We start from the raw sequence: 1,308 nt of genomic DNA on the forward strand, positions 1-1,308 counted from the left end.
TGGGCACGTGGCTGGCTCAGAGGCAGGCCTGGGGGCGGGCAGAAAAGCAGGAGAGCCCAGATTAAGGCTGGGACTGGGTAGATCACAAAGTGGGGAAACCGGTTTGACATCTGGGCCACTTGGGGTGGGGTCTCTTCTCCTGGGCTCTGTCTGCCAGCCATTCTGCCGGGTGGACTTCAGGGAAGAGATGTGGGCACTAGGTGGCCTTTTCTTGACCATTTGAACTGCTTTTGGGAATGCCAGGAGTAAATAAAAAGGACAGAGGGCTCAGCCCACCTGCCCCTCTCGAAGCGAGGATTCTGAGAGGAGGAACTGGCCGCCGAACCTGAGGGAAGGAAGGAGGGAGAAACCTGAGCACAAAAGGTCAACCCGTGTCTGGGTCCAAGTTGGAGATGGAGAAGTCTGCGGAATCACCAGGTAGGCCCCGTAAGGTGAACCAGGGTGGGAGTACCGAGATGGCAATTTGCAGACTGCCCTGGAGGTGGCAAAGGTGTCGCTAGAAGAGGCGTGAGAAGACTGTCTGGAGCGTCCTACTTTGGGTCCACTTCAGAGGGGATCAATGTGTCCTCAGTCGCGTGCAGTACCTGCTCGGGCCTGAGGTAGGGGCGGGAAACCGAAGTAGGGGCTAGGAGGTTGTCCAGCAGGGGGCGCCGGAGAGCTGGGTCCCAGGCCGAGTGGTGGCTGAGAAAGGGGGAGGGGCAGGGGTGTGGGGGCGCGACCCAGGAGAGGCACCCTGGGGCCCTCCAGGTGTAGAGAGACTGTGGCGTTCCGAGGTCACCTTGGCTGAAGAGTGGTCCCCCTTCTCTTGTCCTTTCCCCATCCTCTCGTCCTGCTTCGCCGCGCCAGGAGTGCTTTTCTGTCCCAAGGCGTGCTTGGAGACCCAAGGAGTCACCTCCCCAGATGCCTCTTTCGAGGCCACTCCGGGGTCATTTGTTTCTAGCGGCTGGAGGACCGCTTTGGGTGGGGGGATAGCAGGTGGAGTGGGGGGCGGAGCATGAGCGCGCCCCGCATCCCAGTCCGGGCCGTGTGCTGCGGGATGCCGGTGTGCTGCTGGAGGGCGCGAGGAAGCGCTGCGCCCCTTCCCCTCCCCCGCTCCCCGCCACCCCCGGCGGCCCTTTGTACCATCCGGCCACACGCGCGTGCCCGCGTCGCGCGCGCTCCCGCCCGCAGTGACACACCCGCGCCGGCCGCACGCGCGCACTGGCGCGCACACACACAGAGACACACACACTCGCTCTCGCACACTCGGTGACACGCCCGCGCGCGCGCGCACCCACACGCCCGGCCGCCGGCGCCCTCCCAAGCTGG

At 64.5% G+C, this 1,308-nt stretch overlaps 1 protein-coding gene across 2 annotated transcripts in view; it reads left to right on the forward strand.

The window, feature by feature from the left end:
- Window positions 1–224: 224 nt before the first annotated feature.
- Window positions 225–1,308, forward strand: part of Srcin1 (SRC kinase signaling inhibitor 1) — a 66,880-nt gene continuing 65,796 nt past the window's right edge. For both annotated transcript variants that reach the window (XM_026789833.1, XM_026789836.1), the window contains exon 1: window positions 225–417. In XM_026789833.1, coding sequence (XP_026645634.1) covers window positions 393–417 — 25 coding nt within the window. In that variant the 5' untranslated portion in view covers window positions 225–392. The remainder of the gene's footprint in view (window positions 418–1,308) is intronic.

The sequence above is a fragment of the Microtus ochrogaster genome, unplaced genomic scaffold (genome assembly GCF_000317375.1).
Source record: "Microtus ochrogaster isolate Prairie Vole_2 unplaced genomic scaffold, MicOch1.0 UNK31, whole genome shotgun sequence".
NCBI classification, from domain to species: domain Eukaryota; kingdom Metazoa; phylum Chordata; class Mammalia; order Rodentia; family Cricetidae; genus Microtus; species Microtus ochrogaster.